The 25320-nt window shown below is 38.7% G+C and overlaps 1 protein-coding gene across 1 annotated transcript in view; it reads left to right on the forward strand.

Moving 5' to 3' along the window:
- Positions 1 to 12307: 12307 nt before the first annotated feature.
- The window catches only part of LOC109042107 (putative odorant-binding protein A10), a 42518-nt gene continuing 29505 nt past the window's right edge, over positions 12308 to 25320 (forward strand). The window contains exon 1 of the mRNA XM_019058673.2: positions 12308 to 12692. Coding sequence (XP_018914218.2) covers positions 12470 to 12692 — 223 coding nt within the window. The 5' untranslated portion in view covers positions 12308 to 12469. The remainder of the gene's footprint in view (positions 12693 to 25320) is intronic.

Below are 25320 nucleotides of genomic sequence, written 5' to 3' on the forward strand. Positions count from 1 at the left end.
AGCGCACTTTGCTATCCAGTATTTCCACTTAATTTCGAGTTTTGAGGACACAAGAAAGAGGACCTAAACAGATCATTGATAAAAACCTGAATCAAAAATTTCATGTGTACCTTTCTCAAAATTTCAATCAGCGAAATAGTCGTAGATTTTATTATTTTCAGCATTGTGAAAAAATCCTCACATAGCAATAGCGCCTTCAAATAGAACGCATACAAACATATGATCATCACAATAATCATTCGCAAACAACGATGCAAATGGCTCTTCTACCTCTCTGAGCTTATAATTCGTAACCGCATTCCAATATTGAAATCACTTCTTGAAAAATTCTATTCGTAAAGCATGAATCTGCCTATTTCTAGTGAAAACTATGATTCTTTACCAATGTTAAGCAGATGCTCCCTATCAACATTTGATTAAAAACGCAAATCACTTTCATTACAGAATGATATCGTCGTATGACGAAGGATGCATCATATCTCAGCCTTAAATTTTTTTAATGTGTATTTTCTGTTCAATCAAAACAAATCTACTCACTTAGGCTAACCTACTGGCTACGTAAGTCGAATTTCAATTTTCCGATGGCTGCGGTCAAAACTAAAAAACGGCCTGAATAAGCCTGCTAATCTTTGGTACTTTCATGATGGCAGAAATAATTAATTTATCTATGCAAAGATTCAGCGTTCTTGTAATTGGTTTCTTACCATACTTCCAAATATAAAATCATTAGAGTAGGTAACATGTAGTGGAAAACAAAGGGTATGTGAAAGCAGCCCGAAACGGAAACGATAAACGAAAACACAGGAAAAAGCGGAAACAAGGCTAAAAATACACAATAAAAGGCAGGACGTTTCGGTACCTTACGGCACCATTATCAACTGCAACAAGAATTAAAAATAAAAAGAAATTAAAATAAAAACCAGCAAACGGCGTTACATGGTGAAATTGGTAAATGAGACTGCCTACAACATGTAGCGCATGTGTGTGTGCACAACATGTGACTACCTACTGGTAACATGTAGCGCATAACGCCTGAGACGCGAATCGTTTCAAAGAATTGGACCGCAAAGCGGTCAGGGGGCGCACCTCCGTGGTAAAATAGAAAATGTTAAGTTTGGGAGAAGGGAAATTACTACGTAAAAAATTGACAAACGAGAGCAATTAGAATTTATAATTCTTGAAAAACACAACATACTTTTTTGAGCTACATCAGAGATCTACGAAATAGATAGAAAAGAAAGGAGGATAGAAGAAAAAATTGAAAAATCCTAGGATTGGATTTCTGCCACATAAACTTGTTAAAAGAGGAATGCCGAATCTGGAATGCATAAATGCATAGAAAAGTGCAGCTCGTTTCGTCTTCTTCGAAATACATCACGGAATAGTGAACAATTATCGTTATTTAATTCAGTAGGTTCTCTAATGAAGATACACGAAAGCGTTTATCAGAGGAATGGGAGGAGGGACGGATCGGGGAAGGGGGGAGAGGAGGGGGGGGGGGGCTTTCATCAATATTCATCCTACAATTTTCAGGACTCCCGCCGTTTCCGCTTCATAAAAAATTTCGGGAGGAAAAACAATGCAGTGGCGTGGCTTGAATTGCGATGTATCGATTGTTATGCCATTTAAACCTATGGTAAAGAATCGGTTATTAAGGTGTTCGCAGCGAACACCCTGTTAATCGATCCTTTTCCATAGATTTAAATGGCATAATAATCGATGTATCGCAAAGCACGCCACGCCACTGAAACAATGATACCATCAAAATGGAAAATTAGCCTCTTAAAATTCAGTTGTGTTGCTGCGTTGCCATTGTCGTGTCGCCTGTCGCGTCGTGACAAGGCGTGGCGTGGCTCGTCTGTGTCGTGCTCGTGCCATCTGTCACCGAGTAGGTATACCGATGGCCAAGATACGAAACCACGTATCTCCATCGCAGTGTTTCAAAATTTCCGCGTTTATTTCATTTTTTAGAATAAGAGAGGAAAGCCAATAGTATAGCTTAAAATTTATACAGAATATTCTGCTTACGAAGAGTAAAATTCGAGGAAGTTTCCAAAAAGTTACGACGAATAGTTTTCCAAAGGGAAAAAAAAGTATGACGGGAAATCTGCGAGATCAAAAAGAGAGATACGTGGTTTTGCACTTTGGCCATCAATATGTTATTTTTCCTTCAAGTATATTCTTTGTCCTCTGTTAAATGGAACTGAATTCAGTAAAATAGAGCCTGAAACCAAGCCGCTTTAAGTTAGAACTAATAAAAAGAGGTTTCCAGTTTCATTCTTCCAGGACTCAATGTTAAAAATACAATAATAAGATAATTTGAAGTAGCTCGATCAATACAGCACACAAGAACACGACCTAGGGGCAAAAGGTATTTTTCGTTAAAAAGACATTAATATCGACAATTTTTACATTCGAAATATTTTTCGTCTTAGAAATTTGACGGGAGACAAGAATCGACTGGTTTAGCTTAAAACACTCCTAATTCTCAAAGTTGGTTTCGTTCCTTTCTGCTTCATTTGATCCAAGGCAGCACATGGGAAAAAAATAGAATATCGTCGTTTTTTTCTTCTTTTTTTCCCGAAAAATTACAAAAGATTTTTTGTATATTACTTGCGTTCTCACTCATTCAATCCATAAGACTTGAGTCAAAAGCGTCCTTAGTCAAAAGCGCAAATATAATGCGTTTCGTGCTAATTCTTACTTAAAACGTGTCAAATATCATTGCCTCGCTGGAAAATCGCCCATAAATATGAACTACCCGCTATAAGCCAATCGACCTCCAAAGGTTCTTAAAAGGATTAGAACAAATATTTAATTTTCAACCTCAAGGCAAGTATCTTGCTGGCAATCCTATGTGTTATCCTTCAATTGCAGGAAACACGTTCCCCCTCAATATCTCAAAAATGCCACTTACCTTCTGCATTTTGAAAATGATCCAACCAATCGCAACCCAACAAAGTAGCACACGAGAATAGGGCGCTTAAAAACGGAAGAATTCGCATCAGTGGGGTGGCGTGAATTGCGGTGAATCGATTGTTATGTCATTTAAACTTATGATGAAGAATCGATTATGAAGGCGTTCGCTGTGAATACATTGTGTATCGATCCTTTTCCTTAGGTTTAAATGACATGACAATCGATATATCGCAAATCAAGCCACGCCACTGATCCGCATCGAATTTCATTTCTCTCACTAAAGTATGTAACTACATTTCAGTGTTGCCTTTCCCCTCGCAAAATTGCATTTTTACCAGAAAAATCTTTGACAATTATGACTGAAAATTTTACTTTCACCCCCGACCTCATAGGAAAATCAGAAACATTTTAGACTCAACTTGCACGGGAGCATTCTTGTGAAAAATTAAATCGTCTATGCCAATTTCGCAAATTTAGAATTGAGTTACATTCTTTCGTCCGGGAAACGAAGAATTCTCCCATGCTAAGAGAAACCACATATCTACCTAGAGTTGTCCGTATCAATTACATCGTTCTTGATTGGTTGTTAGGGCAGAACTGTCGACGCGGGAGTTGCGACATTTTAACAACAGGGCGACGCGACGCACAGTGGGTCAAGTCAATAGGAGAAGCCGGACAACATTTTGAAACTTTAAAAGCTTATAATTCGCCGTTTGCACAAAACTGGAGATTTAAAAGTAGCTCTTTTTGTTTTCTCATGAAATTGTCTTCTACAGGCACCCCTAAAAATTTAAAACTACGGCGAATTATAAATCAATATTTGCAGTTTTAGTCAAAAATTGTATGTCCGACCTCTCTGATTGACTCAATCCACTGTGCGACGCGGCAAGGCGAGGAGGAGGCTACGCTGCATCAGCACGCTTAGCCTTAACCTTCAAGCTTTCAGACCAGGTTGCAAGCTGCGCGCTCTTTTTTTGCTCCCTGCTTTGGAATTCTATCAATAAGTCGCGATTGAAATTTTCTCCTCATATGTATATTAGTTTCTCTGATTTACATATTACCTCTCGCGCCTTTTGTTTATGCATAAGATTCGGCGGTGAGAGTTCAGATTATTGTACTTGAATCCTATCCTCTGGTCAATCACTTCTTTGTTTTGGATATTTTTTATGTAGGATTTAATGAATCATTTTCAAGGGATTTGTCTGCAATATAGCCACTGGCGCTAGATACGATTAAAACACACCACTGAAGTAATTATTTCGGTCATGAGATCAGTCCAAATATAAATATCTGATTTTTTCCCGATTTACTCATCTTCTTTTCAAGGTAAAGTGCGCATCAAAGCCCTTCAATTTTTTCGTGAATATCAAACAGTTTTTGGTCGATTGACCACTGAAGAATAAGGATTTGCGCCCATGTCATCACGGAGTCTTCAATTTTTGTACCTGAGGACGAAATGCGCACTAATAATAATCACTTAATGAGGTCATTTCTGAATCAGAATCTTCAATCTCGGGGGAAAAAGGACGAGTTCCATGAATATTCCTAAATCTCATTAGATAGAAGTGTTTTTCCGTCACTTATCCACTTGATGATACTCCTCTTCGAAAAAATTTCTTGTACCTGAATTTCTCTTACTAACATGATCTGTCTGTTTGAAATAAGTAATGTATCATACAGGGTGAGCGAAAAGTCCCCGACCCCCCCTCTAACTTTTGAACGAATTGAGCTAGGGAAATGAAACTTTGGGGATGTTCCTATCTCAAAGGGGACCATCTTTCGGGGAGTCAAAATTTTGGTCCCCCCCCCCTCAGGGGGGGACGGGGCCCCCCAACTTTTTTTTTTCAAATGGCAACCCCTATCTTGTGATACCTCATTTGAAAGAGCATAAAAAACTAAGAATTTTGGCGCAAACCGCAGATCAATATTTTAATTTTTGACCGAGTTATGATAGGTCAAAGGTCAACTTTGACCTATTTTCAAAAAATCATAACTCCGGTTCAAATTATCGTAAAGGAAAAAATAAAACGGGAAAATTTACCAAATTGTGTCCGCTTTTAAGTAAAAATTGCAAAAATCACTTCGATTTAATTTTAAGGGGGGGCTCGGACCCCCAAATACGTCAATTCAAAGGTCATTCAATTTTCACGCGAAATAAGCCAATTTCCCCTGGATTTGCCTCCACATTATCTCCGTAAGGTCAAAATCAGTTCAACATTACGTTGGCAAGTCCCCAAATTTCGGGAAAAGTTAAAAAAAATGATATTTAAACGGTCAAATTTAATTACCTTAAATATCATTTTTTTATAACTTTTCCCGAAATTTGGGGACTTGCCAACGTAATGTTGAACTGATTTTGACCTTACTGAGATAATGTGGAGGCAAATCCAGGGGAAATTGGCTTATTTCGCGGGAAAATTGAATGACCTTTGAATTGACGTATTTGGGGGTCCGAGCCCCCCCTTAAAATTAAATCGAAGTGATTTTTGCAATTTTTACTTAAAAGCGGACACAATTTGGTAAATTTTCCCGTTTTATTTTTTCCTTTACGATAATTTGAACCGGAGTTATGATTTTTTGAAAATAGGTCAAAGTTGACCTTTGACCTATCATAACTCGGTCAAAAATTAAAATATTGATCTGCGGTTTGCGCCAAAATTCTTAGTTTTTTATGCTCTTTCGAATGAGGTATCACAAGATAGGGGTTGCCATTTGAAAAAAAAAAGTTGGGGGGCCCCCGTCCCCCCCTGAGGGGGGACCAAAATTTTGACTCCCCCGAAAGATGGTCCCCTTTGAGATAGGAACATCCCCAAAGTTTCATTTCCCTAGCTCAATTCGTTCAAAAGTTAGAGGGGGGGTCGGGGACTTTTCGCTCACCCTGTATTGCTGCTTGCATATGAGTGACAAAAGAGCACCGCAATTTACTTTTGAAAGCCCATTCGAGGGGCTTGGATGTCAAGGTGCAGTTTTTGAACAAATTGAGTTATTAATGATTTGAATTTTCAAGTAAAACTAATCTTAATGCATATGCTGTGAAAAATTTGCTCCCGAAATCACAATTTTTAAGCATTAAAAAGGCACTTTGAGCTTTCTTTCCGCCATTAGGATCCATGTAATTTCGAAACTTCAAACTGCACTTATGCGCCTTGTCCTCCAATATATCCCTTTATTTGAGCACGAAAGTGTGTATAATGATACCTCTTTTTCTTTCAATACTCAAAAAGGGCACTTTGATGAGCAAAAATCCTTCTCATTACAGGAGATTTGAAAAAAAAAAAAAAAAGAAAAAGAACAAAAATACATCAAATTTGCCATTTACATAGGAAGCGTGTTTTGTCCTAACACCTTACAAATACTGAACACAAATGATTGGCAAGGAAAAAAGTATGGTTACTCTTATAATGCTCATGATAAATTTCAGGTCATCCCTGCTGTTCCAGTCATAGAAACAACTCAAGTTGTGTGGTATAACTAAATAGTTACCGAGATCGAAATGATTGTTCCACAAATGTATAACGTTGTATCAATGACAGAAGAAGTAGATTACATCTGGAATCCATCGAGAGCATTACAAGAGCATCTCTATAGGAGCGATAAGAATCCCTTTTCAGATTGATATACCATACTTAAAAAACGAAAATTTACCGGCGTGAGAGGCAGGTTGCTCTTTTTTCTGGAAAATCCAATTCGACTGGATTTAAACTGTCTTCATATCAAAAGTTGGCTCCAAAATTTTTACAGGATGTTACTTAGTTTGTTTACAAGTGTTCTCGGTCGTTCTACCGCGATGTATCAAAATCTAGATACTCTGAGAGGAAATAGTTACAAAACTAAGGACGCAGCTCTGACGCATGACGGCGCCGCGCTTAGCGGCGTTAAGGATTTCTCACGCGACCGACTGTAAGCACGCATTATAATTTACACCATAAAAAACTCCGATCGTTGGTTTATTTTTTCCTTAGTCGTTCGCATTTGTGATTAGAGGTCCCACGAGAGGGACCAAAGGGAGCCCCTATTTGATAAAAAGAAGTTTAGTTCGAGGTGGGACTAGAGTCCCTTTATACTGAGAGTCAAGACAACACCCCCTCATAGAGTCGCAAACGGGAATAAAGATTACCTACACAAATTGAACGTTTTTCGTAATCTTTGATCGGCTCATTCTCAAATTCCTTTCTCCGTTCCTTCTCTCATTCCGTGTGTTCCTTGCAAAACCCGTAATTCCCTGCACGAAAAAAAAAAATATGCTGTTTTAGCATCTAGGATGTCAAAAATGTGTCTGGTGATCCCAAGATGCTGCCTTTACTGCCCCCGCAGTTAATTTTACATCCTGTGAATGCAAATTCAACTGCGGGGGCAGTAAAAGCAGCATCTTGGGATCACCAGACACATTTTTGACATCCTAGATGCTAAAACAGCATATTATTTTTTTCGGTGTGGTCCATTCCAGATTGTAATCTTTGCAATCGGTGAAAATGTAATCTTTATTCCCGTTTGTGACACTGTGAAGGCCTAAAATACGGGAACCAATCAGGAATGGATTCACATTGTCTTGACTCTCAGTATAAAGGACTCTAGGTGATACCAGAGACTCTTATCTTCTGAGGAAGTTAAGGGTTTATTAGTAACGAAGCTCCTCTTTAGGAAAGAATGAAAGAGGGTCAAAATTCGGCGGTCCAAAAAAAAAGGTGACGTAACTTAATTCCAGGGTTCTCGATAATGCTGGTTTGTTTTTTGACAATTTTGGCAGAGGAAGATTATTTAAGGGGCTTGGAGGACAAGGGGCACGAGTGCAGTTTTTTCTTTTTCGAGAAATACGTGTTTGAAGTTTCGAAATTACATGGATCCTTAATCCTTATGGTGAAAAGAAAGTTCAAACTGACTCTTTGCACTTAAAATTGGAATTTGGGAGCGAATTTTCCACAAAATATGCATTAAGACTACAGGTTCACTTGCAATCATTAATATATTAATCTTTTCATAAACTGCATTCATGCGCCTTGTCCTCCAAGCCCCTTACTTTAGCTTTGTAGTAATACCTGGAGAAGAATAACTTTCTTTTTCAGAGAGTTGAGTACATCAGTGCAACTATTAATTTTGGTGTCTTATAACTGAAGTGTAGCAATTTAGAGCACTAAAAATATCTTCTGATTTTTGATAATAGCAACCGGACTGACATGTTTAGCTATTCACAACCTCTCCTTTTCCTTCCAATGTTTGGAATGTTTTACGTCTCGTGTTTGCCAAGGGTTGGGTTATTTTAAAACTCCATTTTTTCCTTACAATGACAGACAGATAAAGGAGTAAGTACTCGATGTGAATAAGACTACCGATAATTTTTTCCCTTGTTTTCGTCCTCACATATTTGTTTTCTGCGCAGAATTATTCTTACTTATTTCGTAACCCTACAGGATAATTTGAAGAAAGCAAACTTGAAATATCGGTAACTTCACTAATGCGATGTTTGTAACGGCCGAAAAAAGTCACCATCCATTTATAGTGTAGCTGTTGATGGTAGCTAGATTTATCAAATCATTCGAAAACAAAATCTTTTAATGAGCGTCTTTTGTTGATCCAAGTGTGTATCTATTTCAGAGATCTATCCACTAGGAACTATTTGTGTCCCAATCCTAAAAAATAGCACCGCCACAAAATTTATTGATGAAGCCATATCCTCTCTCTTCATTTCACTAGTTTCCTGCCATTCTTGTCGGCAAAAATTTGCCTGCGGCGGTTTTCAAAAGAACATAAAATGTCAATATTAAGGAAAACCCGAGGCGAATGAAATGCCAGCCATTTGCATAAGCCGATCGCTTTTCCTACTTTTTATCGTAAAATTTAATACAGTGTGCCTAAGAAGTTTAATTATTTCGTGCGAGGCTTTTGCGTAAAGGTAGAATTAGTCAAATTATACCACCTGTATCATTGGAGTAATAAAGGAAGCTTCTGAAACAGTTGTTAGCTGGGGATGAATCTTATCAAAGGATCTTATTAGGAACCGAGTACATGACATCAATTTACTCCTTCGAAGAAAACTGCGGCGTGGTTGCCACGTTTTTAAAGTAAGCTGTGGGCTACTGAAACCCTCAACGCAGTGGCGGACTGGTTGTCGAAAAGTTAGGAGGAGACCTAAATGTAAGGGCCCCTCCTGTCGTTCGGGGGCCCCTCTAAGAAGGTCCGAGGGCCCTCTCTCGGTAATTTTGAAAATTTCACACTTTTTAAACACGTAGGCATTATTGGAGTTGGATTCTACAGTACTTGAACTTCAAAATAACCCGTTCTCAGGATTCATCGGGGGTGTCTTCATCACAAATGCTTTTGGCGACCTTCCATGTCTCTTAGAGACAAATTTTCAAGGAATTCGGGCCTTTTAGTGATTAAAAAGAACAAGAAAATTACAACATTACGGGAAAAAAACGATGACTCGAAAAAAATTCGCCGCGGGGGCCCCTCGGGACCTCCGCGGCAAATTGTTAGGGGGGGGGGGGGGATCGCCTCCCCGCCCCCATGGCCAGTCCGCCCCTGCCTCAACGCATAATTTAAAATCCGTAAAATAATCTTTTTTATATAAATATTTCAAAACGTAAAAATCAAAAATAAAGTTTCTGAGCGCATGATTTTGGGCAAACGTCTTCTGTCGAATTGGATTATCTTTTGAAATTCAATGTAGTCGTCACCAACTTACAAACCAAAGAAATGGCATGTGCCGAGTAAGATTTTTGTTAATTTGCCGCTTTTTTCAACGATTGCATTGATTTAGTTTGAATCGAAAATGTTCAATCGAAAGTTGAATAGTTGAATCGAAATGAACAAATAAAATAAAAATCAAAAAAATCATTTTATGAAAATATGTATTCATATACGACTGGATATAGGAATTTCATTTTGTCGGGACGGACTTCGTCATTAACTATACATTTGATCGTAAAAATATGTCTCTTTCAGTGAGTAATCCCCTTAAGCTGGAGAATTGGAACCCCGCGGAAATTGATAATTTCTAACTACGATCCCTATTCAAAGAGTAAACGATGTGCCAATTGAAGCATGGAATCTATCATGATTAAAGTATTGTGTGTACTCGATTTAAACATTTTTAGCGATTTGTATATCATTAAGTAATTATTGAAACTGACACGCCCGCGCTGACGACACTCGACACAATGAATGATGGACAAATTACGGGGTCTCTACTTTTCTCACCTTGCGTTTAAGTCACCGAGAAAATCTGTGCTTTAAGTATCAACGCAGCTTGACAGTTCCTTTTACGTCATTGTTACGCTACCGATGCTATCTTGAGCTTTCAGAATTGAGCTAAAAGTCCGGTAAAATGAGTTTTGTTACTTTGTAACGACGAATTATCTGGTGAGTTTTTCGTCAAGGCAAAACACACACTGGAAAAAAAACCACATTGGATCTAGAGTCCAGACTCTTAAAAACATCGACAAGAAAAAGTAATCTTGATTCAATAAGAATCTGGCTTAAATCAAGAACCAAGCCTCTTAATTTAAGCGGATTTCGTTTTGATTCGAGCAAAAATCTGATTGAATCAAGAGTATTTTTTCTTGTCGATGTTTTCAAGAGTCTGGACTCTAGATCCAATGTGTTTTTTTTCCAGTGATGCTAAAGAATAGAGATCAAATAATTAGGGATCAATAGGTAGAAGAAGAAAATCAAATAATTGATTCAGTTTGCCAATCTAACTGTGAATTATATTGTCTCCTAAACGTAACTGATGTCTATTCATAACGCCCACCAAGTGTGGATAAACAACGAATCAACGTAACACTGAAGTTATGAGGTGAGGTCAGGTGAGGCAATTAGCGTCCAAAAAGTTGAAATATGCCACTAATCATAGGTGTATTTACATGCCTGCGATATTCTGAGCAATCAAATGGCAGCTAGTCAGTTCCTTCACAGACATTAAAAGCAGGTAACTACATTATTTTCTACTTTATATGTCTCGGATTTCCCAAATCTGTTTGAAAATTAAAATCTGTGCTTTGTCTAGTATTCCGCATTCACAAAATATCAAATTCTTCCGTAATTTATGACGAGAGCCTGTAACTCGTGTTATCACGCGTGCTCGAACAAATTTGTTTAGTCTGGAAAAATCATCTTGATTTTAAGCATTAACAAATGGTCATAGGTTATTCGGCAAAAAGTAGAGGTATGTGCCACTGACCCTCTGTACGCCTTCTGACATTACAAAAGATCTTTTTAGAACTTTTTCACTTAAGATTATTTCAAGGAGTTTAGAGTCAATTTAAACATTAGCAGAGCCCAAGCTGACCAATTTTCGTTCTGTAATTTCAGTGCCGAATAAAGAAAAAACTCACCCACTATACCACCACAAGAGAAAAATCTATAAGAGAGGTAAAAAATACTTTTTTCAGATAGATTTAATTCGTGAAATTCTATAGATGGTGAAATCCGCGATATTGAATTAAATAAGAAGGAACTAATTGTTTAAAGAAAATCCTAGGTATCTCTGCGCCTGATTGATCGATTTTTGTGAAATTTGGTCCCTGTACTTTTTGACGGAAACCTCGAATTTTCAGTCAAATTTTTAAAATTCGAAAATGCAAGATGGTGGAAGTGACCTATAATGTTACATTGGCGCCTTAACTATCCAATCTTCCAATGAAGATATGTATTCTTTTTCAGTTCATTTTCAGAATCAATTTACTCTCAATTTAGACATCAATGAGGGAGCGCTCTTCAACACTATCGTGTTATTTTGTTGTTTTAGTTTGTCGTGTTGTTTTAGTTTTCGCCCAGGGGCGGTCTGGTCAGAGGTGCAAGGTTGCTTGTGCGCACCCCAGAAATTCTGACAGGTGGCTCAAAGGGCCTCGGCAGGTTTCTTGTAGGGACCCCGAAAACTTGAAAACCCCATAGAAAGGAGGACTATAGGTTAGTAAGAGGGGCCCCGCCCAAGAGGAGTGTTCCCCAAAAACGTATCACCACCCCCAAGAATTTTCGAGTCAGACCTACACTGCTATTATTTTTAAGAAATACCACTTTGTTCCGGGAAATATTTTAAAAACACCTTGGAAGCACCATTGTCCTATTAGGGGAAGTATATCGCAACGCCGAAACGATCGGAATAGGAACCAAGGTGAGAAAAATAGAAAACGCGCCCGAGTATCCAGTTTCGAGGGAGCATCACACGCGCGGTTTCCCTTTTTTCTGTGAAAATTAGCGAAACGAGTTTCGTCCGACTCCGACCTTATAATTATCCGACTCCAAACGATTAAGAGTGGGACCGCGCTGCTCATCCATCGCTCACGCCCAGGGCAGTTGCCAATGATGAGCTACGCCCGCGAGGGGGGGGGGGGAGGGTCCCGCGGCAGGGGGGGGGGAGTAGCCGCAACGGGAGCCACCGCGGCGGCGATGTCGAGGAGATGTAGCCGTCGCGGTTGAACCGTGAACTTGGCGAAGTGCAGGTCGTGTAGACGCTCCCACGGTGTCGTGCGAATCTCGGAGTGTGATGCGAACGCGTTGAGCCGGGTGCGTGCCGTGTGTCCCGTGGTGTCCTGTGTCCCGTGTCGGCGCGATGGTGTGTTCGGAGAGCATAGTGCGGTGCCTGACTTACTTCCAAGTGATCTCGCTCGTTTATCGGCTGGCCTCGGCCCAGAGCAATAATCGGGCGACGTACACGACCAAGTACGATTATATCAACGTGGATGCTGTGATGAAGAACGAGAGGATCCTCAAGATGCTTGTTGAGTGCATGCTGGAGCGTGGTCGTTGCACCCGGGAGGGACTCGAGTTGAAAGGTAATCATCATGCGCACCTAACGACGTCCTGACGATGGTGGTTTCTGCATGCATGACATCAGGAAGGTACTTTTTCCCTGAGGATCTAGCTGTAAGTGGGAAGTTTCCCGTTCTAGGAGATTCTCGGCAGAAGGGTCATAAACTTGGAAAATTTACGAAATTACGGACCCTCTGTATCGCATCCAAAAATGCTTGGGGTGGGGGAGGGAGTTTCGGGACTGTCCGATTCAGATTCCTGGTGGTCGATTACCTAGGCAAATATCTTTTCTTTGGGCGTCATAAAGCGATATTGAAGTTTGGGGTGGGGGACCCCGTCCCCCATTTACAGGGCCAATATTTCGAACAAGGGTGGTCCGATTTTTGATTTCTGGAAGTCCGATTTAGGGTGAGATTTTCCGTCCTTTCTGACTTGGATAGATTAATTCCAAAGTTTTGGAGGCAACCCCAACTTTTATAGTGACGACCCCCTTAACCCCCCGAGGAAGGGTTGGAGGGGGCTTCACGGCCATGAATTTTGGATTCTTTGGGGCTCAATTCCCTGTTCGAGCGCGCAGTCTCTGACTTCATCCGACCTAAAATAACCAAGAAAAAGCCCGGTATGAGGGGTCTAAGACACCTGAATACACATCAGTCACTAACACTTCATAGAACCACCGGGTGCGCTCCCGAGAAATTCCCCTTTCCCATTTGGACGTATTTAAATCAAAAGGAACTATAAATCCATTTTGACGAGCCCTGAAATCCATAAGAATGTATGTATATTATAGGGTTTAAGTCACAATGGATATAGTTCCTTTTGATTTAAATGCATCCGTTTCCACCACTTGACGTTCCCTGAAAACTTGGGTCCCAATGCTTACTCTCCCATGAGAGGAAGAGTCTCATGCACGTCATGTAGAACCAAAATAGGCCCACCTTAGGTGTCTATGATTTCAACTTTTTTGATAGGAGAACGTCTACATTTGATGAGGGTGATTGGTTTTATGCGCGAAAAAGTTGCGCTAATAATAGACAACACTCTATTAATTGAGCCCCCGAGTTTTCTTTGGTGTACTTACAGACTTTGACATTGAGCTCCCTCAAGAAAGGAGGGATTTCGTTAAGGTGATGGCCAAAATCGGTCCCGTCTATGAATTTCAGTGATTCAAACTGTTTTCGACGGCAAAAGGTCCATATTAACTAAAATAGGTAATTAATTTTACAAATCATTGATGCTGATAAAAGAGCACTCTGTCTACAGAGCTTTCAGGCATATTCTTTGTTATCACAGTTACAGAATGAGTCTAATGAAAACACGGATTACTCTGTGCTGATGACCCAAGTTTTGTCCTCACAACAGAAGTATATATCCTGTAACTACACCAAAGAGAGCTCGGAAACCCTGTAAACATAGTGATCTCACATCAACGCCAATTCTTCTTAAGTGTAGCCACCATCGAACCCCTTCAGTAAAAAACATTGCCTCGAACAGGGATTTGAAAGCCAAAATGGCCGCTTTTCATGGTTTTCGACTCGAGCTTCTTCGTTCAAAAAATACCAGAACTACAAAAATCCAGGGTAGACTTTTTTTTTTGGGGGGGGGGGGGGGGCTACGGCCTCTATTGGAATCTCTTCCATGGGACTAAATCAGATGAGATGTGCCTAAATTAAAGGTTCTGCAAGAGCCAAAGTTACAAAGGTCTCCAAGGTGGAAACAGGGACGTGAATTGATCGGGGTACACTACACGGCATCGTATCGCCCCTTTTACAAAAGGGCGTATCTTAATTTCCACGTGCGCTCTGTTGTCCATTTATCTCCATGCTTACCGGAGCTCATGTGGAAATAGAAGAAAGCCCTTACGTCAAAAGAGCGACAACAAGTAACAAAAACACGCAGTTGTTGTGTGCAACCGTGGCACTTAATCCTCTCTTGTCCATAACCAAACTGGAGGCTTTAAAAATCTCTCAGGCACGGTTATTGACTGTTGATTTTCAAAATTTAGCCACTCGGATTACTTTTGACATTCCTCAGGAGATATTATTGGAAAGCGTGATTTGATGATCGTTGCTCATCACCAGCAAGCCAGTATCCACACTCAATATGCCATTTAAATTCAATGTTCGATGATGATTTTGTATAAAAATATCATCAAATATTATTACAAACCGAGAGGGTTCATAAAAAAAGCGATTTACTTTGCGTGCCATTGAGGTTTCCGGTACCTCAAAAACTACCCAAATCTCGTCGTACTAATGATTGTTTTTAAAGTGGATTGTAAAACGATACCTTTTTAGAGTATGGGTATCTCACCAATAGGTCTCATCATCGCACCCTAAGTGGTGCTCAGACTCATTGAAATCGGGAACACGTGTCTGGTTGAAAGAATCAGTACATCAAATGTATATCACATGAATTTGATAATTAGAAAAATAGAAACGTCTGAAAATATCCTTGTCTTTACGATGAAAATAAAGTTTGGCATGGATAAAAATAATGAAGTTTCCTTGGCACTCAGCCATTGGCTTTTTTGTCATGGATTCACCACGCGAAAAAGGTTAGACATTTTTTGAGGGTGACAGAAAATCTGCAATCCCTTTCTTCTCTTTTTCCGCTTGCTCTCGTGCCTTGTTGAGGGACGGGCTTCAGACTCCGATGGATTCAGGTATATGAGGGAACTCATTTTTGATTTCACTCTGGATAAGACACGACTCTCCCTCCCCCTCCCCCCTCTCTAAAAAAGGGGGGGGGGCCTTCAGTTCCTACTTTAGAATTGAAACAAAATGCAAGGATGAATGTAGGAGATATCCCACTATAAAATGTGTAAACTAATTTGACGGGAACTCTAAAATTGGACGTATTTAAATAAAAAAGGGTCACAATAAAGATGGTTCCCTTTGATTAAATACGACGTCCAGTCGAGGCTTCTTGATCGTCAAAAGAGCCGGTGGACTAGAATTAAAAAGTTGCTTATAAAAAAAAACCAATTTTGAGGCATCAGGTTTCAAGACCACGAACTTGGCGCAGAGGAGTAATTAAGTCTGCGCCAAAAGATAAAACATGGGGATAAATGCATTAATTGGAGTATCCGTGGTGAAGAAAGAAAGTCCTTAAACGAACCGTTAAGGACACATTTCGCTCAATTTTGTCCATTTAAATCTCACCCGACGAAGACAAGTACCCCTTTCACATTCTTATCATACCCGAAGAGCCAAAAAAGGGATAAGAGATTTTATCCTCCTGGATAAAATCTTTAGTGGTACCAGAAACATGATCTAGTCTCTTCATAAAGATCAACCGATCGAACCACGAAAATAATATATTTTGAGGTCAGTTTACTGGCTCACAGAATTTATGTGAAACTTGCTCCATAAATCACAATAATTCTGTTAATTAAGCGCGCCTGGACAACTCGGGAAAAAAGTCATTAAGAAAGTTGCTCGCCCGTTTTGTTACGTTCTTCAAGAAACTGAAACAAGACGATGTGAGTGCTCGAAGAGGCATATCACAAAACTGTTGGAATTGGGTCAGAGAAAAGAGTAAGACTCAAAATACTATTATCAAACTTGAGGATTTTTGGGGAGGGGGGGGGGCGGCAAGAGAAAAGCTCGTGCATGGTGCGATTGGTCTGAAATACATCGTGTGATCAATGAGTTTTACAAGGAAGCAGGTTATTTTTAAGCACTGGAACCTGTACTTGTGCCATCAGTTTCTTTGCTAAAGGCCACGCCAAAAATATTATGCAAATCCCTTTACCTCATTACTATCCATATATAAATAAACGTACACACCCACCCTACCAAACACAATAAAACATCAATAGTAAACACCAATGGAGGCAGTCCGAGAAGATTTATCCGTATTTTTTCTTTGCCAAATCTACTCGTGTACCTTTCTTCGGTTCATTAAGGAGACAGTTTTTAATCCTTTAAAATTTAAGGTTTTAAAATATAAATAGGTGCTCTTGTTCGCCGTTTTTCCCCCATGCCAAACTCACAAAATATACATGAGAAATATCTAAAACATTAGCGATGACGATTTTCTTCATTTTTCTTTTGGTTTCCACAGATTAAGCCTTGCAGAATGGCTTGAAGCATCAAGATAGCCCCCCCCCCCCCCTTAATCCTACTTTTGATAGGATTTGTAGAGCTGCTATTTCCTCCGTCGTTCTTATGTGAGAGGATTTTCTGAGAAAATGATTTTTCCGCTTCCTCAGGAAGGTCACTTTGAGTCGCATTCGTCCACCTAAAAGGCAATTTTAAAAACCGACGCGAACAGTCAGCATCGTGCATGGTGCGATTGGTCTGAAATACATCGTGTGATCAATGAGTTTTACAAGGAAGCAGGTTATTTTTAAGCACTGGAACCTGTACCTGTGCCATCAGTTTCTTTGCTAAAGGCCACGCCAAAAATATTATGCAAATCCCTTTACCTCATTACTATCCATATATAAATAAACGTACACACCCACCCTACCAAACACAATAAAACATCAATAGTAACACCAATGGAGGCAGTCCGAGAAGATTTATCCGTATTTTTTCTTTGCCAAATCTACTCGTGTACCTTTCTTCGGTTCATTAAGGAGACAGTTTTTAATCCTTTAAAATTTAAGGTTTTAAAATATAAATAGGTGCTCTTGTTCGCCGTTTTTCCCCCATGCCAAACTCACAAAATATACATGAGGAAATATCTAAAACATTAGCGATGACGATTTTCTTCATTTTTCTTTTGGTTTCCACAGATTAAGCCTTGCAGAATGGCTTGAAGCATCAAGATAGCCCCCCCCCCTTAATCCTACTTTTGATAGGATTTGTAGAGCTGCTATTTCCTCCGTCGTTCTTATGTGAGAGGATTTTCTGAGAAAATGATTTTTCCGCTTCCTCAGGAAGGTCACTTTGAGTCGCATTCGTCCACCTAAAAGGCAATTTTAAAAACCGACACGAACAGCCAGCATTGTTGCAAGCTTGAAGGAGTTGAATGATTATTTACAAAGAATCTATTTATAGTTTATTTTTTCTTCTTTTGTTCGCAAAATAACGATTAGGTTGCTGCCTCTTGCAAATTCGGCACATGTGGGTTGATACTAACAACGTACTTAGCTCACGTTGGTTTGTCATTAAGGCTCATGCGTTGATATGATGGCACAAGATTGTTTACTATTTTTGGATGTATGAAAGAGAAAGAAGTAGATAAAATCGGGATACCAAAATTAGTCATCTTTTCGAGTATCATTACGTTTTACTCTTCTTAACTTTTGGTAGCATTATTAGAAACGTGAGCTTGCAATAATTGGCATTTTTTGGAAGTTTCGATTGATTATTTCAGCTAACATTCACACGTCTAACAAATAAGCTCTAAATAAATTTGACACAATACCTTTACGGAAGTAAATGAATCATATTTTCACAGCAGTTCAAAATGCTAAAATTAACATTTGAAAGAAACTTCATTCGTAAATTTCATGAAAAATTAAGAACACCTAAAACATAGGAATACATATGATGGACATTCTAAAATAGAGCTTTTACGCATGCCACTTTATCATCCATTTGGAAAAATTGAAGCTTAGTCACAACTGGATTACATTTTGCAATGAGGATCCACCATTTCATTTTAGAAACAACATATATGCTATTGCTTGTCCGATTCAGATATGTACTTTTACGTGAGAGCCAGAAAAAGTGGTTCCTGATTGCAAAATGTAATTCAATTGATCGAATGGCACCGAACCATCCCACTTAAATTTGGCAAAAAAGCGACGATGGAAAGATGAAATTATTGCAGCGTATTTTTATAGGTACTTATTTTATGTAGAAAAGATTGACTGATTTGCCAAACTTATTTATTTATGATGAAATCCGAAATATTAATGTCAGTAAAATATTAGTTATGAGTCTTACAACGAAAAGTAACAAGAAGACCTGCCAGGAGGTGCGAACAAATCACAAAATAATTAGAGTATTAGGGTGCCTCCCATGGCGAAAAGCGCGGCGAAAAGGAGGTAGAAGAAGAAGCTAATTTCATAAACATGCGAAACAATTACGCCTCAACCGTGATAAATGAGAGTGCACATCAATAAATTGTCTGGAGCCACCTTTTCAATGATGAAGTGTCCAGCCATGTTAGAACGAACTATCCAGTTTCCGTTGCTCCCGTCTCGGGTCCCGAGATTTCCTCCGAAAGATCTTATCCTGAGGTGCAACTCTGCATGCAAGGGCTTCGTTAAAAATAATCATATCTAATGCGAAAAAAAGGTTGGAATACAGACAGATAAATATTTTGATGTAGGAGGCTTATGTTGCACATTAGATAGAAAATGCACAAAATGGCGAGAGATTTACTTATAGAGTGAAAAACTTAAGAAGCCAAGTAGACATCCGAGGAAAAAGATAGGATTACGCGTCTTGTCTGCATTTATCGGTGTATAAATAAATTGGAAGAAGGTAGCTCATAGTGCCTCATTATTTATCGTTAGAGGTCTACCTGCTGGGCTGCCTACCCTTGTTTTTTTTAAAAAAAAAATCCCTAGACTAATACTATAAACAGTTTATTGAAATTAAACCTAATACAACGGCTGATTTAGCCGAGAATGTTTGCCTTGACTGATCATCTTGCCCCAAAAGTTTTGGTAGTTTTACATTGCATTCAATGCATTTTTCACAGGTTCTCTCGTCGATTCTATAAACTGTACGTAGGGGATATCTAAATTGAATTTCACGGTTTCTATGAGACATAAATAGAAATGTAAGAGTCAAGAAAATTGGGGCTTAGAAAAACTGGTTGGATAAAATTTTTAGCAAACGCGTGCTTCTTGTTTCACTCATTTTTCCGTGTGAGGAGCTACCGACATTTTACAAAGCATCAATCTTTCAGTCAAAATCCATTTTTTTTACAACTTTTGCAGCTGTTATTGAGAATTTTTACAAAAGATTTAGTGGTTATTGGTGTTTGATAAAATTTTCTGGTTCGATTTACAACTGAGCGTAAGAAACTCATGCCTAGTAGAGTATAAGTAAATGATCGGCTTTTCACAAGTTTTAACTGCTGCTTGTGAGCGTTTTAAGAGGTTCGCAAGTCGGATGAACACTTGAAGCTTCAAGTTGGTAGTCGTTAAGTTGTAGCCAAAGCATGAATGAATTAATGAATGAAGCACCTTATAGCCTCCAAGTCTTTCATGTTCACATAAAACTCGCGTGGTCTCATCTGCTTGGAAGATGCCTCAATTATCTATTCAAAGCATGATTCTCGATGTCATTAAAGCCGCTCTCAGCATGACTCGATTCTCTAGTTTTTTAAACTTCGTCGTGCTCAGGATTTTTCCGTTTCACACAAAAGTAGGTGTATGATCTGCACGTTTCCGACGGACCAACTAGTTAGTTGTGCAACCACTCGCGGAAATATACTCTTGCACAGGATGTGGAGGGCCTCTTGAAAAAGATCCGTATTCTACTTGGGTTTTCAAAGTACCTTCTTAATCTTCGGAGAGCACAATACATATAATAATCACTGATTTAAAGAAATCGACTTGTAGCATTTGTCACAGAAGAACGCCATCAAATTTTGTGCATAGGGAAGGGACATCCATCAAGTACGAATACTCGCATTAAAGCGTCACTATTGAGCAAATAAAAGCGTCTTCTTTCATTCGTAAATGCAATTTAGAAATTCTGCATTGTGCTGAGAATATCCAGCATTGAGGCATTGGTTTACATGACACTGTACTACCAATTCCCTACAGCTCGCTGTTTTAAAAATTACTCTCGGGAATCGTCATTATTTTTTGTTATAAGACGGGAGGCAGTGTTGACGGTAGTATCTGAATACAACTATACGTGCACTGCGGATGTCCATGTTGCATATACGAATGAAAGAAGGCGCTTTGATTTGCTCAATAGTGCCGCTTTAATGCGAGTATTCGTACTTGATGGATGCCCCTTCCCCACGCACAAAATGTGATGGCGTTTTCCTGTTACAAATGCTAAAAGTCGATCATTTTTGCTTCATAGCTGCATGTATATGAAAACGTTAAGGTTTTTTCTTGCTTTAAAAACTATATAGACGTTCAGAATTAACAAATTTTAAAGACTATGCATACCAACAGCCTCGTAAATAATACATCTTTTTCAAGGAATTACCCCTATTATCTTGTAAAAACTAAAATGTAACTGTTTTGATTATTAAAGTTTAGAATTGAGAGGCTTGGAGAACAAAGCGCGTAAGTGGAGTTTTTGCTATTTCGAGGAATACGTGTTCGAAGCTTCTAAATTACACGGATCCTTATTCCGGAGAGAAAGTCCAAACTCACTTTTTGATGCTTAAAAATTGGAATTTGGTAGCGAATTTTTCAGAGAGTATGCATTAAGACTAGTTTTACTCAAAATCATCAATAACTCAATTTTTTCAAAAACTACACTTACGCGCCTTGTCCTCCAAGCCCCTCAATTGCACTATTGCCGATGCGCAGCTATGCGCTCTTGAATGACAAATGAGTCATCAGTGCTCAATAATTTATGATTTCCCATAATTCTTAGCATATATCAGTGAGTGATGAAGCCTCGTGTCTTTTTCAGTTTAATAGAAGTGGTCTAGACGCTCACGTGAGCCCAACAAAAATAGCGAGATGAGTTCGGCGTAATGCGCCGCTGTCAGGCTCCTCTGTATGACTAAATGACGCTCTTAGTCATCAATCACCAATTGTATGGTCTACAAGAGCACGTGAAGGTTGCGATGCCACTAACCTCTCGGTGCTTATTGCTTGGGTGTTTTTCGCGACTGAAAGAGGGTCATGCTCAAAGGACGATAAAGAAAACGGCTTTCAACTGCGCCATTCTCCCATAGGAAAATAACGTGGGCAACAGGAAATAATTAAACTGAGCTATGGCTTTCAAAAGGAGATTTCATGGATGTAAACACCTCCGGACTAAAATACGTACATACACATTGTGAATGGTTCGCTGCAAGTATTAGTTTAGGGGCATTGGTTCAAATCCGACAGAAAATTTTTAAAGTGGAAAACGTACATCTACTGATTTGGAAATTCTTTATGCAATTATTGGTATTGAAAAAATATTTTATAAGGACGTTTTTTCTGCTCAACGCTGGCGTACTAATGTCGAAAAATATTTTTAGCCTCCCAAAGTCACATCATTTTCCTCTCCTTAAATCCTCGTTGGGGGGAGAGGAGGGAGGGATGAAAGCCATAAAAGTTGCACAGTTATTTAAAATATCACCATAATCATGTTCACGCGAATGGTTTTATTGATTTTTGAAAATATAAAAAAATGGAGAGTACTGAAAAAACTGAACGATAACACATTTTTCGTGCAAATTAAAAATTGGGAACATTCCAACTCATAACTTAATCGTTTCAGAACAGCAAAATATTTCAAGAGGATAACTCGTTAAATGGTATTCGATCTTGAGATCTATAAAACATAAATCGACAATATAAAGATATTGATTGAATTTTATTATACTTATAATATTTTGAAGCTCCTGCTGGTCATCCCAACATTCCATCTCAAAATTCCGTTTATGAGATTCTGAAGGACTTGTCTCTGCGGTTAGACACAATCAGGATTTTCGTGGTTTCCACGCAGAGGAAGTTAAGTTTCCATTAGTATTTTTCGTATTGTTTTCCGAGCTCTCAGCGAATTGAGCAACTCATGCAATGGAATGCACGTATAACATTTGTTTATTATTTTGCTATTTATTATTTGCTTAAATTATGTTTTCAAAACAATCTTGCGGGAAGAATAAACAATCATTTTAACAAAGGCATAAATCCAATCATTGCAGTTATTATCATCCCTCAAAAAAATATACGCATCTTGCTTTTGATGCTGAAACCCGTGAAAAAACCATAAATGCCCCCACTCAAGTAAATGGTTCAAGGAATGAACTTTCCTTAAACACGAGGAAGTCTACGCAGCTAGCTAATTTATTTCATCGCACTTTGAAAATGAAAACAGATTCGACTCAGACTACTCTCGATATGGGAACTGGGTTGCAACTGACTCCATTTTTGACCCAGTTTTCAAACTGATGAAAACAATTTGTATCAAAATATGCATTACATTTCTAGAGGTAACTTTGCTTTTGACCAAAAATCTCGACTGTATTCTAGAACAGCCGGGGACAATTTTTGACCCGTACGATATTGAAAATTGCGGGCCATCTAAGTCATCGGATACGTCAAGTTATGACTGATGTTTGCCTTATTGATGTCCAAGCGAGACAAAAATATTCCTAGACTTTCTTCGATACTGCGTCAAACATGACCTTTAGAATGCGGAATTCGTTCAGCGTTTGCCAATTCTGTCTTTTGATCTCCTTCGGCCAAGATATATTTCAAAGAAAGACAGATGAAGACGAAGAGTTTACATCTTGATGTCATAAATTGTACTTAGTCAGATAAATATGGATGCATTGAACTTGAGGGTACGCATTTATCAAAGAATAACAGAGGTATAATCTTCGGTAGTGAAAATATTACGTAGTCACCGTGTGAATATACGTTAGAAAGCAGAGACACTCGAGCTCAGCGTTCAACAACTACGCAAAGGTAACGGTGAGTTGCCGACGGCTACTCCATGTTTGGACTAATTGCTAATTTTGCCATGAGGTGAGCCTTTTTCCCTCCTGCGGTGAAGAAGATCGGAATAATTATACTCGGAAGATAAGGGTATCATCTTACTTTACTTTTCATCTCAACAATCAATCTGTTTCAAGTTTCTTTGAAATTCGCATGACTTTAATGAGATAAGTGCTTCAAAATCTCATGCGTGACGAAGGTTTAAGCAAATTAAGACTCCGCGTCTGTCGTGCCGCGTCGAGGGAAAAAATACTTTAAAATTTTAGAGACCGTTTCAAATTGGCTTTGACAGTGCTAATTCTACATCGCGTCTCATTTCGAGTCGTCATGCAATCGAGGAGCCTTTAAAAAGTTACTGAGAGCCGGCGATACACGAGTGATACAAATTCAGTCGGGAAATAGAGTTTTTGAGGGAATGCAGGTCTAATTTCAATGGCTTCCTTCATAATCACAATTATTCATTCGAGTTTTGATGATGGAAATCAAGATCGCATAATTAACCAGATGCCTGCACATAAGAAATTTTTCAAGAGTCAATTTTTGCAATTGACGTAATAAAGATTTGTTCATCATCTATCTCGAGATAGAAAAAAGAAACTCAATACCGACATTTTGGAGCACTAATTTTTTTAAAATATGAAATGGAATTCGATAACGATATGATGCAATTATTTGTTAACATACGTTTAAATCATCCCAAGCCCTACAAGGGACATTGAATCTCAAGTGCTGATTTTGTTAATTTGAAAGAAAATAAATAGTTTATCCACCTCTGAGTGGCCACAAAAGGTAAAAGGTTAGGAAAAATTAGGACATTTAAGAACTCTTCTAAGAGTTACACTTTCATTGAATTCACGTCCCTGGGGAAAAATCAAAATTTTTCTTGCATTCAAAGAAAAATATATCATGTCGGTCATTAAATGATACATGCGGTTTTTTAACTAAAATCGATGAAAAGTCTCTGGTCATGTCACGAAAAAAGAGGAAGTAAGCACAGTACGGAGTATTTTCTCTCAGGATGCTCAAATATTTTGCAACAAGGTAACCTTGCACTTAAAAGCAATATTCACCGAGCTACTTCCTGATCAGACGTTCCCACAGCATCCAGTGAGTGTTTTCTTCACAGTCGCGGAGAGATTAGATGGTTGCAAATCGAGGTCGAGATGGTAAACTTATATTAACTGGAAACTGTATCTCTGATGTTGCCGATTGTTTACCGGAAAACACCTGTGTGCGCTCGCAGTGGTTTGACAACTTTTACTTAACACATTAAAAACGTCTCAAAATTTTGCATTCTGGGAAGTAGGTAAGTAGGCAGTATCGAGGATTTATCATTGTTATTGTCAGAAAAATCGAATTCAGAAAATGTTGCACTTATGATTTATGACTTAATTGTACATTGAATACGCTCATTAAATGATGTACAAATGATCAATTTTTTTCGTTGGCCACAAACACGTTCCCCGGAAGTATGTAATTAATGTTTGAGTGTATTGCAATTAATATTTGAGTGTATTGCATTTAGCATGTTAATAATTGCATCTGTTATTTCGCAAAAATCATGACATACCGATGCGATGTAAACTTGAAAACGATAATAGCACAGATTTCAAAAAAAAAGGGCAGAAATTATGAGGAAAAATTACTTTCAAATTTTTACCAATATTGTCTTCAACCCAGAGGATTTCAATCCTTTATCTTTTGATTTTCATAATTGGATGGACTGAACCAAAATCCACCTAACTACAGCAAAACGATGCCTCAATCCCCTCTCATGTTTTATATTTTCTACAGAAATTGAGCAAAATTTTGCTGCTTATTGATCTTCATTTTCACGGAGATCAAGGAGCAAATGCATTTCTCACATGTTTCATCGTTTTTGCCTCGAAGAAAAACTTACCCGATGATTCTCAATGGGCCTGTTGCAAACTTTTGCTAGAGCAAAAATAAGAGTTGTTTCCTATAGATAATGCCTCAAAAATCACGATGAGCGCATCGGCAAAGTCTGAAATGCACCAATAACTTCACAATCTGCGTAAGAAATTTGGGTTTTT

This window comes from Bemisia tabaci, chromosome 6, assembly GCF_918797505.1.
Source record: "Bemisia tabaci chromosome 6, PGI_BMITA_v3".
NCBI lineage: Eukaryota > Metazoa > Arthropoda > Insecta > Hemiptera > Aleyrodidae > Bemisia > Bemisia tabaci.